General features: G+C 39.1%; 1 protein-coding gene across 1 annotated transcript in view; it reads left to right on the forward strand.

Moving 5' to 3' along the window:
• Positions 1 to 12,397, forward strand: part of LOC139744598 (uncharacterized) — an 85,151-nt gene extending 72,754 nt beyond the window's left edge. The window contains exon 3 of the mRNA XM_071655028.1: positions 11,841 to 12,397. Coding sequence (XP_071511129.1) covers positions 11,841 to 12,397 — 557 coding nt within the window. The remainder of the gene's footprint in view (positions 1 to 11,840) is intronic.
• Positions 12,398 to 15,185: the final 2,788 nt, after the last annotated feature.

Genomic DNA, 15,185 nt, shown 5'->3' on the forward strand with positions numbered 1-15,185 from the left:
AGTTCAAGAAAAGTTAGACCCACTTTGACGATCGTTTGTTTTACACTGTTTTTATATCAGCCATTTCAAAATAGATTTTGCTCAAATGAATGTTCAATTCCTCTTAGAATTGTATGTTCTTCAACATTTCATAAAGGTTGATTGTGAGTATCTTGCATGCTATGAAAAAAAAAAAATCACCCAATATATTATACCACTCCTTTAATCGAATTAAGATAAACTTATACAGCAGTGAATAACCTGCGGCGAAGACGGGGGGGGGGGGGGGGGGGGGGAGGTCATCGTTATAAAATGATGAGAATAAGGGGCTGATAATGACAAGGGGAACACGCAGCCCATTATTTCAAAGAGGATGATCAGGATCAGCAGGCCCGTAGCGGGGGTGGTGTTAAGGTGCGTATATACGCCACCCAAAAAAATAAATACTGTAAATAAATAAATAAATATAAAATAAAAGTCTGGAAGGTCCACTTTTTCAAAAAATACCGTAAGACATATTCATAAGCCTCATCTGTATGCACTACTCCAATGTCCAATGTCTCGTTGGATGACCCCGACACCTGACCACTCGGTACCCCTCACCTTACCTTCGCACACAAGTGTGGATAGTATACAAGAAGCAGAATTTTTTTTTTTTCTTCATCATCACAGTTTCGTAAGAAGGGAGAGGAAGAGGAAAAAATGAAAATAACAATGATAAAATCAATTCCACATATTCAGATTACGATTATATTCCAGTTCGTCTCTTGGTGTATATCGTGTATTCGTGTGTGAATTTACGCCTACCTATTGTAGTTCGTTATTCCGAAGGTCCGTTATTCCGAAGGTTCTTTAGTCCGAAGGTTCGTTATTCCGAAGGTTCGATAATCCGAAAAAGTGATAAGGTTTGTTATTCCGAAGGTTCATTAATCCGAAGATGAAATAAGGTTCGTTAATCAGAAAATGAAACAAATCTCGTTATCCCGAATGTTCGCTACGGACCCAATTTCATTTTCGGATAAACGAACATTCAGAACAACGAACCCTATTTCATTTTCGGATTAACGAACCTTCGGAATTACGAACCTTCGTAATACCGCCACAAATGTTCGGATTATAACGAACCCTTTTTCATTTTCGGATTCTCTAGGTATTATAGGGAATTTGTGTGTTTCGGATTAACGAACCTTCTGTCAGCTTTAAACGGGTATGTGCGTGATTCTGTATAGGTGTGTGTTTTCATTTAATTTTCATTCCTTGATATCTCCATTTTTAAAACTTTTTGTAATGGAGTATACGCTGATGAAAACATTATCAAGTCGCGACTCGACCACTCACCTATCATCTTAACCCATCTCCGCACACACGTACTCTCTAAAAAAATCGAGTGAAAATATTCACTCTTAAAGGAGTGAATACAAAAAGAGTGAATTTAGTGTGAAATTGGAGTGAATTTTGAATGCAACGTTCATTTTCACTCATTTTGGAGTGACCTCAGGGATCACTCGAAGAATTTGGAGTGATCCCTGAGGTCACTCTAAAACGAGTGAAAATGAACATTTTCACTCAAAATTCACTCTTTTTTGTATTCACTCCTTTAAGGGTGAATATTTTCACTCGATTTTTTTAGAGAGATTCAAAAAAGCAGACATTTTTTCTTTCATCACAATAATGTCAGGAGTAGATATAAAATTCATCAATTCCACAATCATAATAGAGATTACGATTGTATTCCAGTTCGTGAATCGTGTGTTCTTGTGTTTGTAATTATGTGTTTACATGCACCTCAACATAACACCATTTTTTCAACATATACATATGGTTACAATTCGTTATTCCGAAGGTTCTTTAGGCCGAAGATTCGTTGTTCCGAAGATTCGTTATTCCAAAGGTTCGTTCTTCCGAAGGTTCATTAATCCGAAAATGAAATAAGGTTCGTTATTCCGAAGGTTCGTTAATCCGAAAATGAAATAAAAGCTCGTTATACCGAAGGTTCGTTACGGACCCTATTTCATTTTCGGATCAACGGACCTTCGGAATAACGAACCCTATTTCATTTTTGGATTACCGAACCTTCGAAATAACGCCACAAAATGTTCGGATTAACGAACCTTCGGAATAACGAACAGTACCCTATTATAATGAACTAACGAACCATCACAAAATCGAACCTTCATTTCGGATTGGCAAACCTTCGGAGAATTTAATAGGCCATATCATTCATCATTTTCGGATTCACGAACCTTTGGAATAAAGCACTTTCAGAGCAACACGCTCTAAAACCACTCTTTTTATTCGGGCATTGGGAGAAAGTTCAGAAAAGAATAATCTTTGAGGTATAAGAAATCAGTTTCATTCTTATTCGACACTATCGATGATTTCTATAGGCGTGGTGTTCATTTTCCGACAAAAAAAAAAGAAGAAGAAGGAGGTTCGTTATGCCGATGGTTCGTTATTGCATATCCGATACACGCAGATTCCCTCTGCCGACTATATAGAAGTTTGTCAATCCGAAAATAATCAACAAGGTTCGTTTATCCCACTTGTGGCATTATTCCGAAGGTTCGTTTCTCTGGAAATGAAATAAGATTCGTTGATCAGAGAATGAATCACGTCGTACGAAACTTTTTTTGATAAACGAACTTGCAGTATACCGAATCAATTTTCGTTATCAAATGAACGAACCTTCGATCCTTTCTTCCTCTCATTTTTTTATATATTTATTTCTTTTTTATTATCGAACCTTCTGGTTATTAGGGATAATCAAGAAAAGACAAAATCTTTAAGGCAAGATAAGTTAACATATCATGGTTCGACATAGTTTACTTTTTATCGAGGAGTATTCATATAGCAGTGAGTGATATCTTACAAGGAGGTATGGAAAACGTGGAGATATAATCGTAACAAATAAGTATAGTATCTTTTGGTTTGGAATGGTTGATTTCTTTCAGGCACGGTATGCATTATTCCGTTGAAAGGAAATTCTGATGTTTCGTTATTTCGGGTGCATGTACGTCACGATACCGACACCCACGAGTCATATTTACATAATATACAGTCCAGGAGTCATACACCTCACGAGTCATACAGCCCTGAGTTCGACATAGATGATGTCCACTGGCGGGGAGGGAAAATACCGAATGTTCCATCCGAAGGGTTTGAAATGCTATTGAGGGAGGTTATAAGTCCCGAGACGAAGTCGAGGAACTTACAGCCTCCCGAAATAGTGTTTCAAACCCTGATGGTGGAATGTTTGGTACATGTTCCCGACAACGAAAGTCATTATCTGTTAGATTAGGCCTATATGGGTTAGTCAAATTATCACACTTTCATACGCATTACAATTATCGGTCATCTGCTTTAATTTTCACATTGTACGGAATAGGCAAATTTATATCCTATCGATTGCGTGAAAAATATGATCGTTCAATCGTTTGGTATCGTTTGTCATTTCTTACGTGAAAATGTTTTCCCATGGGAGAGCATTACAAAAATGCTCTGCCCATGGGCGAACATAACCAATGTGCCTCCATCACGTGACTGTGTTTAGTCAATCAATCAAAACCGGTATTTGAATAACCCATTGTAACGTGAGCAAAAAAGGCCTAACGAGACCGACACATTAAATCCCGTGTTGTATATCCATCGAACTCGTGGACTGTTTTTATTTATGTCGAACTCGTGAGCCGTTTTCACCGAGTGTCGAACTCATGAACTTCATTTGCCCAGCGTCGAACTCGTGGGCTCTATGACTCGTGACCTGTATGACTCATGGACCTGTTTTCAATGTCGAACTCGTGGGCTGTATGAGTCGTGGGTGTCGGTCTCGTGGGATGACCCCGTTATTTCGAATCTGAAACACGCAAAATCCCCAGATGTTTGTTAAAGAAAATGTATACAAGGATTCGTTAATACGAATATTACTGTGGCATTATCCCCAGGGTTTGTAAATCTGAGAAAAAGTTCGTTAATCTTAGAACGAACTCTCATGTATAGGTATGCGTGGTACGAAACTTATGGCCTATTAGTTTCGGGATTGCGGAATCTTCAGAATTACACATTGTGTTTCGCTTTCGAATCAACAAACCTTCAAAATTACTTAACTTTTCTTCTTCTTTTTCCATATTTTGTTAAGCGAACCTTCGGAAAACCGAAACTTTTTTTTTCTCTCTTTCATTTTTTTTTTCTTTATGAAAAAACAAAACAAAAACAAAAACAAAAACAAAAAACTTCGGATTGTGAACTGTGAGAAACGAACAGTTACTGTTTTTTCCCCGATCAGTGGTGATAATTGAGGTAAGATATAATTCAGTAGAAAAGAAAATAAGGCACACAAAAAACAAAGTTATTTGAATCCTGACATCAATTAATGTTTTTTTTCTTTTTACCGATAAATGAAAGATCAGACAGATAAGAAATGAGAGGAAAAAGAAAAAATAGCCTGTGATAACGAATCGTATTAAATGTTTGACATCCTTGGTCTTCGCCCTCGGTCTTCGATTTGCTTTCCTTACCTGTCCATCCCGGGTCCCCCAGGCCCCAGACTGTTTATAACCTCCAGGAATGCACCAGTGCGCGCGGTTTCCTTTGTTGAATGCTCTCTATTCTACCGCCCCACCCTTCCCCCAAGTCTGGCACCTTGCCATCGTGGGATTTTTCATGTTTTCCTTCTTGGTCAAGTTGGTGTTCACAACTTTGTCTACGTGACTGCGTTCTGTTTTGTTTCTCCGAATTCGCTGCGTGCTCTACAGACACGTGGTGCACAAACAGTTACAGTACTGTATGGCTGTTTACAAGGGGGTCACCTATACTCACCTGCAAACAGCTTGTAAACGGCGAGCAGAAAACGGCAGTTTCCTCTGCTGTGGCTACTTTTACTGCCAAAATATTGGGCTTTGTCACTACGGAATATTATTCACACACAAATTGCAATGGAATAAATATTCAAGTACATTGTATAACTACTCGTACTTCCGATCATAGCGATCTCTCGAGTGTTCGTGTTTCATCGAAAAGTAAGTGTTCGAAAGTTGTTGAAACTGCGTAGCAGCGCTAGACAGTCGTTAGTTTAGGGCTTCCGTATGCTCGATTTTTATGGGTTTATTGATATTGGAGCTCAGGGAAAATATGGGGGAAAAGGATGACTTCAAAATAATTTGCTTGCCCGATTCGGTCAAGCATTTTTTTCCTTGTTCCAAAACGCTTGCCCAACTTTACTACTAGTATGAGAAAGTGTGTGATAGATTGAAGTTTACTTCACATGTCATGATCGTACTGTACAAACTCAAAGAAAAAAAAATTACTCGCAATTTTCCTGAAAGTGAGATCGAACAAAAACTTTAAAAAGATAAAATTAGATAAAAAATATCATGATCGTGCTGGAGAGAGCCCAAAGAATTTGCTAGATTGTATATTTGTAGACAAATCACACGCAGTTTTGCCGAGCATGATTTCCAAAGAATTGAACAAAACTTTGTCATGATCGTGCTGTGACAGAGCTCAAAGAATTCGTAAAGTGCAAACAAGTCAAACGCAGTTTTGCTGATGTTGAGATCGAAAGAAAGTGTATTATGTTTATTAATACGATCGTGAGAACTCAAAAATTGAAACGCACCGTTACTAACCCCGCGTGACACACTCGAGCCGCCCAAATACACTACAACATGATTACAACAAGGTTTGTAACTAGATTTTCAGCGCCAGTGTACGAGTGTATCGTGCATGCATCATTAACGTTACAAAGGTTGTGCCACAGAGATCCGATCGACGGGGAAAAGATGTGCGTGCACTACTTCAGTATCTGCCCGTAGTTGCGTGCACACGAAGAATGAATCATGCCCGTCCTACCGCGGCAGGACGATCAGCGTCCTACCGCGTTCCTCCGCACGATTTTTTTCCCCTGCCGCTGCGCGAGGAAAAAAACGTTCAGCGCGTATTACGCGTTCGGCAAATCGTCCTACCGCAAATTTGCGGGATCCCGCGGTAGAACGCTAGTGAGAATAAATATCCCTTCCCTAAATGACAGTCAAAAGATTGTAACCTTCTATCACTGTACCAAATAGGCCCTACATTGTTTGCCTTTAGCGACATTTTTTTTTTGACACAATATCCTTTTGAAACTAAATGTCGCTTGAAGTGTGATACTCGTGGATTGCATTACATTCCAAGGAATTAAAGCCTCAATTTGACGTTTCATTGACATTTCATTCTATGTCTGGAACGATAATGTGATGTGTGCAGGCTTTGGTTGTGCATTGTAAAGGAATGCTGTAATGGCACTAGATACTTTGGTACATTCACAATAGTACCAACAAAGACATTAGCTCTATAGGGATTAGAACTGAACGTGGATGTCATCATTTTTTTTTTCTTGTTTTTATTTGTTATTTGAATTCTATGGTATTTTTTCAAACCATTGTTGTCCTGTCTGGAAATATTTGCAGAGGTGCTGTTAAAGTAGACATTTGTGCAATGTGGTGATAACAGGTTGCCAAAGGTCAGTTTCAGAGGACTTTGCTGTGTATGATATTTTGGATGAGAGTTTAAAGGCATAATTTACCATTTGCAGATGAAACAACCCAGCATTAGTACTTAAAAATCATTCTAAAATGTGAGTTAGGGATAGAAACAACCACTGTAAAAAACTGAATCCGTATAATTGATGTTTTAAAAGTATTGTTAAATACACAAAATGTGAACAATAGTTATGATAAGAATGCTTCAAGATTAAACTGTCTACAGTTACGGTGTATTGAGAAAAATACTGATATCTCCTTATATTTTAGGCTTTATTGCGAAAATTTTATATGGTAGGATGTTTTGTGATACAATAGACCTACACATGTAATGCATCAAATGTGATATCTTGAACATAGATGATATAGATCTTCAAAAAATATGTGTGTTATTGTTATGAGTCCAAAATTCTTTGCAACTTCCACACATGAAAATATTCTGTGGTTACAGTATTGGAACTACAAATGTACAGTTTCTCAGATTTGCATTTTGTAAAGCAAGAACATAAACTCCTATAGGATTATCACCACTATTATTGAGACATCTTCTGTGCATTTGTTGCTCGATTGGGCCACTGAACTGCCGTATTGGTTGTCACCATTTTGTCACATAAGGCATACATGTACCTGGAGACTGATAAATTTCGTTACAGTAATACTTTACAAAATGTACAGCAAGTGTAGGTGATACAATCAACTGGGGAAATACAAAACAGGTTTTGTATTATTTTCCCGTACTGCACCTGAAGAATGTGTGTGTTTAGTTTCTCCTTTTTGTGTATGTGTGTTTGTTTTAGTAAAATATGAGACTCATCTTCAGCTTTTGATCGTGTAAAACATAATATATTCGCGGCTTGAAATTTTCGCGAATTGGAGCCGACGGCCTTTTTGTGGCATGAAACTTTCTGGAATTGCCACTGGCGTTCATTGTATAGGGTAGACAAGAACTTTCGCGTGCATTTTAATTTCGTGAATCTTGGCGCTCGCGAAATTGAAATGCACGCGAACTTTCCTCATTTTACAGTAGACTGAGAGACTTTCAAGGAACATTATGCTGTATTTGCTTAGTGGTGCTTTAGAGATGATTATTTAGCTGTCACGATAGGGGTAGATGCCTTCTTCAACAATTTTCTCTGGGTATTGTTCATTCATTATATTGATGTAAATGGAAATCTCATTTGGGATTCAGGCCAAGAGGGACTTTAAGGGATTATGTAGTTTCGGTTGAGATAGGGCTCTAGGTTTCCCCCCTTTCCATCTCTTACGAAGTATGAAAGAGCATATTCTCTTAAAGAGGATTCAAAGTTTATGTAATGAAACTTGGTTTTAAAATGGCTGAGATATTCAAAATTTAACATGCAATCCTGACCTTTATCGCATTGTTTCACTTCGTTTTTGGATATCTCAGCCATTTCAAAACTGATTGTCATCAAAATAAACTTTGAATTCCAGGGAATAGAATTGTATGCTTTTTAATATTTCAGAAGTGGTTTTGTAATTATCGTGCAAAAAGTTAGATTCTGAATCCCCTATCTCTACCAAAACTACACCATTCCTTTAAATTCCAAGCATCACTCAAGCATCACAGAATGTAGTGAAATTTTCTAGCTGATCACGGAGAGCAGCATGACAACATCTTCTCCAACAGCAATAAAGATCCAAACGGTCTGCGCTCCAAGCTAACAATAGGGAGCTTTAGATTTTGACGCGCGGACGTTTGAGCCGACGCTTGCGCTGGACGTTCTCCTCTCCCTGCGTCGTGTGGAAAAGTAGCTTTAGATTACGCTGGGATGCAACGTATAAAAAATAAAATCGCGCCCCCATATAATCAGTGCATGAAGAAGCTCTCTACGTCGCAAACTGTGCGGACGTGAAAATAGCCCAGTACGCGTAGTAAACAACTCAGGCGACGCAAGCTAAAAATAGATTGACTTTACGCGCGCAACTGCGCAAGCTCAGAACATGTTTTTTTCCTTTGAACGTCCGCGTGTCTAAAATCTAAAGCTCCCTAATGTTGGATCAGGGAGGTGCTAGAGAAGGAGAGACAACTACTGCTCTCCTCTGAAGTCATGTGCGGCACCGCCGAGAAGTTATGCGTTCAACTACAGGTGTTACCCATGTGCTTTGACAAAAGAGAGCATCAATAATCGGGACTAGTGCTCTCACATCTAGAAATACTTGCTCCTACTGCAATTCGCTCTCTCTTTCACTGTGATGGCAACAATGAATTTGTGTACCTTGAATTGGAGCAGCGAATCAAAATGCAGTGTAAAACTCACAATTTTAACAGCAAAAAGTTTAAAAACACGCTGGAACACGCTTAAGCGGAGTACTTTATTTGAAAGATCAAAATATCCCTTATTAAAAGATAGAAAATTAACATGCGGAAATGTGCGCATTATAGAAAAATATTAGGTTTTTATGAGGGCCTAATTTTCATTTCATTTCGATTTGCGAATTACGAAGAAACTAGAAATACATGTTTGTAAAATTGAATTCTTTACTAAACTATTCTGAATCAATTCGTGTATTTCATTTAAAATTTTGCAGTGAAATAAAGCTTGTAATTCAATGAAAGGTGAAATGCGTTCTTCGTCTCTGAACTTCGTCTTGCAACTAGAGCGGTGCCGAGCGTGACTTCAAAGCGTAGTGGAATGCTAGACATCCCATTGTAACGCCTTGAACCCAAACATGTGTTTGCATGAATTACGAAGAGTTGCCACTCCATCTCTGTAACACCTCCCTGGTTGGATGCCTGTCAGCGAGTGCTACACTTCAGACAGTGGTTTTCTCCAGGCCAGCTGGGTTTTCGTGCGTCACTGTACTTGACATGTCGCTGGAGAGAATTCCACGTATTGCAACACTTGAATCGATGAAACAACGGGAATGTTTCAGTTTGCAGTTTTGCATTTCAGAGAAGTATGGGCACTTTTCAGTTGCTGCCTGTTGTTGTATTGAAGTAGTTCCAGGAAAGCATTCCATAGATTATTCATAAACACAAGTATATGTGTACACATGATATTGGTTATGTACAGCTGTATCAGTATATTTTTAGAATTAGCATACCACAGGTTACACTTTGAAACAGTACAAAAGGGCCTCATAGAAAGAGAAATCAGAGTCATAATTAAGTTTTATGGCTTTCATTTTATAATGATATCTTATCATTGGCAGCTTGCCAACCTTGAGAAGGATCAGTTTACAACTGCCTCAAGTTCTGGTCACTGAGATCAGGTATTATTTTTAGATGTGAAAGCCACTGTTAGCCATTGGGAGCAACATTTTCAAAAATGTTCGAGTTATCACATTTGATGCATGCATGCACTGTTATATGTAGGTCAGTTGTATCACAAAACATCCTAGCACAAACAATTAAAAAAATTTTAGATACTACTTCTTTCTTTAATAAACCACAACTGTTGGCAGTTTATTCTAGAAACAGTTTTAACAAAATTATTGTTTGACACATATTCTGTATATTCAACAATGTGACATTGATTATACTGATTAACATTTTACATTGTATATTTCTATCTCAAACTCACTTTTAGAATTACATTGTATTTCGAAGCACTAAAGCTGGGTTTTTGTTTCATCTGCAAATGGTAAATAGTGCCTTTAATATTTGATCTGTCACTCTTAGATACATATGAATGCTAAGAAAATCTATTGTGAAAAGAGGGTTTGCCTTGTGAAAGCAGCCATGTCAAAGAGTTCTGCAAATCAGCAGTGTCAATCTGATACTAAGATCAAACATACCATCATCAGGAAAGTTGATTCTAGTTATTCAGAATGACCCATGTTCAGAGGTACCGGTACAACTTTTGTGCCAGTATGTTTAAATGTTGTAGGCTGATTTTCATAGCTTGTGCTGTTTCTGACCAAGTCTGAAGTACTGTAAGTGGATATTTTCAGGTGTATTTTTTTTTTTTTTAGCCCAGCTGGGTAAGATGAGTTTTGTATGTTTTCAATTCAAAGGAATCAAGACATTGATTATTGGCGCACATGACAAGCAAAAGTATGCATTGGCGCACATGGCAAGCAAAGGTATTTGTGTGCTTTTTTTTTTTTGCGCTAGTTTCTGGTTGTGTGGAGTGTGCGAAAATTTCCACTTATACAGTATCACGTGTAATTTGCTTGATCACAAAATATACAGGGAATATACATGTACATGCCTCCAGCATATTTTTTACCAACATGTGTGAATGTAGCTTGTGCGACATGCATCAATCCCCTCTGTTAAGGGGGAAAATAAAATGAGTTATGTTTCTGATGTAATTTAAGGAGAGCACTGGAGAAAATAATTCTCATGAGACAAAATCTCTGTCATCGACATGTCTAGCCCAAAACTTTTCAAAGCCATTATCAGGTTGACATAAATGTGACATTTCACTGCTCCTGACTATTCGCATTATGGTCTTGAAAACTTGCCAAGTTAGAAAACTTTGTCATGCGCATGGCAGATTGTCGTTAAAGCGCTTCCCTGCGCATGGCAGATTGTCGTTAGGGCGTGGGAGTGCGCATAGGGTTAACAACATTCTGCCATGCGCAGGGAAGCACGTTTATAACAATCTGCCATGCGCACAAAAGACTTGTTAGGTTGGAATGGGATAAAAGTTGCATAGCAACTGTTCCGAATTCCAACTGAAACATCGAATGAAACTTGCAATTATCAGAATGCAGAGTTGCACAAGATGTTTAGTAATTCAATGGAAAAACACACAGCAAAAAAAAAAGAAAAAAAGATTGAATTTGGTCACATGACTTCTGTGTATGTGCTCTTCCTCCAGCATGTGTTGAGCAGGTAGGTATAAACTGGGCGTGAGCAGTGCTTCCAGAAACTTTGTGATTTTCTCATCAGAGCTAACATTATGAATTTGCGGAGTAATGAGGATGTGTAGTCTGAAACATTGTTAGTTTTCATGTCACTTTTTTTTTTTTTGGGGGGGGGGGTTGTAATCAATGGGAATGGCCATCCTGATGGATTATTTTCATATGGCCTTAAAGTTGCTACCTTGTGTTCTATGTCAGAGTTCAAGAAGATTTGCTTGCAGTTCTTGCCATTGCTTTACACACATGTGCACTCCTTTTAATGCAGTTGAAAAGTTTTTTAAACTCATGATTTTGAAGGATAGAAGTTGAAAACATTTAGTTTTCATAATGATATGAGTGCAAAGTCCATATTCAAGAAGAATGACGAAGTGTAATGCAATGAGAATAATCTTTGGTTACTTTCTTTGTTTTTGTAGGGTGTTGACATTATGTAGGGCCTACATGTAATATGTAATATTTGAATGCAACAACTCTCTCATGCCTTATGCCATGAAATTCTGTCTGCTCTTGCAGGTCCAACGCTAGTCCAACTCCTTTGCAATTCCCCCAGTCCTCCTCCCATCCACATGGTGAAGACCGGACACGGTCCTGTCACCATGGCGAACAACATCCCACTCCAGGCGCCCGCGCCGATGCAGTCCATGCCCCTGCAGCCACCGGTACAGGACGGCAGGGAGACCATCAACCCAGCGGCTGTCTACCAGAACCACAACCAGGCACCAGCCACGGCGCCGGTGCCCCAGCAGATGTACCAACCACCAATGTTTCAGCCTCCCCCTCCTGGTAACCAAGGGGTGTACCCCCCTCATATGATGCCAGGCTATCCTAATGCCACAGGACTCCCTGCCCACATGCCCCACCATGTCCCCACAGTGTTCATGGGTACAGGTGGTGTTCACCCCACCAACATGCACATTCAGCGGTTCCACGGTTCATGTAACTCCAACCATCAACATCAGACACATCAGGGCTCCAACGGTGACCTTTCACCCCGCCAAGGTGGGTTTCATGCTCTTCTGTCGCATAAAAGTCTGTCTCCATCTCTTAGTCTTTCCTGTCACAACCTGTAGCAGCTCTGGGATGGAAGGTATCGGGATGGAATCAGGATGGAATGGCAAACACAAACTTAGCAGGTCATCATAGTTGGTGAATGGCAGCATAATGAATGTGTCGGGCTTGCAGGCGATTTCATATTCGGACATGTCATGAATGCAACTATGAAATCCGGTAACACATATTTGAGCTTTCCCCATATTCATCCCATGGATCTCATTCATATTGAGGCGTCCCATGGATGTAATGCATGTAAAGGTAACCAAGTGTCCCAAGAAAATCAAAGGGTTTTCTGCAAAGCAGACATGTACATGTACACTTGAAGCTGGCCAAGTTCAGAGCAGTTGGTAAATTTGAGAGAATGGGGTTGCGTTTGTGTGTTTACATGCATAGAGTAATAAGTTGTTGATCACAGTGGGCCAAATTGGTGAAATTTACAAAGTTTGATTCAGATGATACAATAGTGCTTATTATGGCGATTGAAAGTTGGTGCTAATCATTTCTTTCCCTGGTCCCTACCCAAAGATTTTCTTCTATGGTGTGAAGAATATGACTGGTTTACAAGGATTTCTACTCATACTAGAGTATGTCCCCAAAAAAATTACAATCGGATTTTTCCATTGATAACACCCAATATGATTAAACTGTCTAAATGCTACTTCAGGGTCTTGAGATATAACCTCTTCGCTCTATTATGCAGAAAACTCCCATTATATTTGGTTAAGCGGTCACAGAGAAATGTGGATTGTTGTAAAGCATGTCGTGAGTCTGATTCTTCCAAGTTTAGCACTTGGATGCTCGTGGAACTGCGTATTAAAGGGATGGTACAGTATTGGTTGAGATGAGAATTGGGCTTTTAACTTTTTACGAGATACCAAGAAAACACTTTTGATGTAGTAAGAGCATACCATTTTAAGAGGAATTCAAAGTTTATTTGATGAAAATGGGGTTTGGAATGACTGAAACATCCAAAAACAAAGTAAAACAAAGCGATCGTGTAGAGTGTGGGTCCCACACTTTATCAGAATCGCTCTTTTTTTTGATATCTCAGCCATTTCAAAACCAATTTTCATTAAATAAATGTTGAATTCCTCAAAGAATTACATGCTCTTTCATATTTCATAAGAGGTTTCTCATTATCTCACCAAAAAATGTTAGAAACCTGAAATTAGGTCTCAATCAAAACTATACGATCTCTTTAATGTGTAAACACAATAGACAGAACTTGGAGGGAAGGGATTCCTGACATGCTCTACAAAGATTCTCATTTCTCTTTGACCACTGAAGCAAATTGAATGGGGGTTTTCTGTAAGATGTGGGCAGTGAGTTATAGTTTCATACCCTGAAATAGTATTTGGATTGATTCACTATTCTTAAAGTTATCATTGCAGAGGGCCCCCGTTGTAATCCTTTTTTTTTTTTTTTTTTTTTTTTTGGGGGGGGGGGGGGGGGGGGACGTACGGCACAATTGTCAACCCCTCCATGCCCCTCTATTTGGGAGTGAAAACAAAGTTCACAGAAAGACCAAACTTCTAAACTCTGAAAGCAGAACATCTGTCATTCATCATTCCAGTTTGGCCATTTTGAAAGTATTGCATGCTCTTGGTTATCACATCTTATTTAAAGTGTGTTACATGCTAAATTCAATTTCTGCTCAGCGTGATTCACGATTTGGGCCATTTTACTTCACTCTACATTGTATGGGGCAGACATCCATGTGCATTGGAAGTGCATTGGTGATACATAACTGGTATCCTGGAGTGCATGGCCAACATCTTCACATTTGGTACCTCCCCCTTCCCCCCCCCCCCCCCCCCCCCCCCCCCCCCCAGCCCTGCTCTGTCTCAATTTTTATCCTGTATCATCCATGTGGGTTAGCCAAGGACGTAAAAAGAAAGAATTAAAAAAAAAAGGTGCTTTGAGATGAACTGTCAGAAATTTGCAATTGGTGACTGCCTTAGATTAGTGCAGAGCTCCCAAGAGTTTCACTGATTCTGCAGGAAGCTCCCTAGAAACATACAGTAATTACCTCATTTTAACCTAAAAGGAGAGTACGGAGGCTTTCCTAATTTGAGAGTCGTTTGTGCCCATTGAGATACATACAAGTGTATCCCAATGACGTATCTCAATGGCAATGTATACAACAAACTCCCTGATCGCATTTTGGAACCCCCTGATTTTAATATGTGGATGTTGGCAGTCCTTTTTAGTACCCGTTCTGGATTGTGTGGAGTTGCATAGACATGTATCATGGCAAATTGCAAAACCTTGTGTGAGACCGTACAGTTTGTTTCATGGTTGAACCTGAGGCATGGAATACAGTGACTGTGTGTTTGCGACCTGATATTGCAAATATGATTATTTGTGATTATGGTGCATTAAACATTTACACAAATGTGCAGTACATTTTCAGGGTGCTTCTACCCTCCTGAGAATTTCGTGGAACAGTTCCAGTATCTGTTGCCAACGCGCTTGGCAATTTTTGAGCCAAGTTCCTAATAGATACAATCGAAATTTCAATCAAAAGTGCCAAAGAGAGCTCCCAATACCTCCTTTAAAGGCAGGAGACCTTTCTTTGCAAGTCACCTTGTCAACTGTGCTGAAAAGAGCTTAGCTCACTGCTGTACAAGGCCATTTCTGCCTGACAAGCTTTTATCTCAGGGAAGGCCTCTGCAGCTAAATACAGCTATAGTCACTTAAAATGACTTAAAGTTAACATTTTCTCTTCAGTGTCTCACTATTATCGACATGTACTTTAGGCATATATACTGTATGCGCCATTTATTTAGCAAGAATAATTTTTGG

This window comes from Diadema antillarum, unplaced genomic scaffold (assembly GCF_040938485.1).
Source record: "Diadema antillarum isolate AM-2024a unplaced genomic scaffold, OU_Dant_1.0 seq00001192_RagTag, whole genome shotgun sequence".
In the NCBI taxonomy this organism is placed as follows: domain Eukaryota; kingdom Metazoa; phylum Echinodermata; class Echinoidea; order Diadematoida; family Diadematidae; genus Diadema; species Diadema antillarum.